Below are 264 nucleotides of genomic sequence, written 5' to 3'. Positions count from 1 at the left end.
CTGAGATGAACCATCCCGGGGGCTGGGCACTCACCTGAACACTGCAGAGGGAGTGGCTGCCAGGACCTTGCTGCCATCAGGGGACCAAGCCAAGTAGGTGACACCACCCCCCCCAAACCACTGCAGCTGGACACAGTTTTCTGTGGACACATCCCAAACCTGGAGGAGGGGACAAAGAGAAGAACAACCTCACCACCCCCAGAGTCCAAAATTTCTCCCTTCTCTCCAGTCTCAATCTCCCTCTACCTAGTTTCAAACCATCCC

At 56.1% G+C, this 264-nt stretch overlaps 1 protein-coding gene across 1 annotated transcript in view; it reads right to left on the bottom strand.

The window, feature by feature from the left end:
- The window catches only part of AAAS (achalasia, adrenocortical insufficiency, alacrimia), a gene marked incomplete at both ends in the record, with an annotated part of 1,781 nt that overhangs the window by 443 nt on the left and 1,074 nt on the right, over nucleotides 1–264 (bottom strand). The window contains one exon of the mRNA XM_008936342.1: nucleotides 35–159. Coding sequence (XP_008934590.1) covers nucleotides 35–159 — 125 coding nt within the window. The remainder of the gene's footprint in view (nucleotides 1–34; nucleotides 160–264) is intronic.

The sequence above is a fragment of the Merops nubicus genome, unplaced genomic scaffold (genome assembly GCF_000691845.1).
Source record: "Merops nubicus isolate BGI_N331 unplaced genomic scaffold, ASM69184v1 scaffold41212, whole genome shotgun sequence".
Lineage (NCBI taxonomy): Eukaryota > Metazoa > Chordata > Aves > Coraciiformes > Meropidae > Merops > Merops nubicus.
Note: the sequence above shows the minus strand (reverse complement) of the source record. Positions and strands in the feature narration are given on the sequence as shown.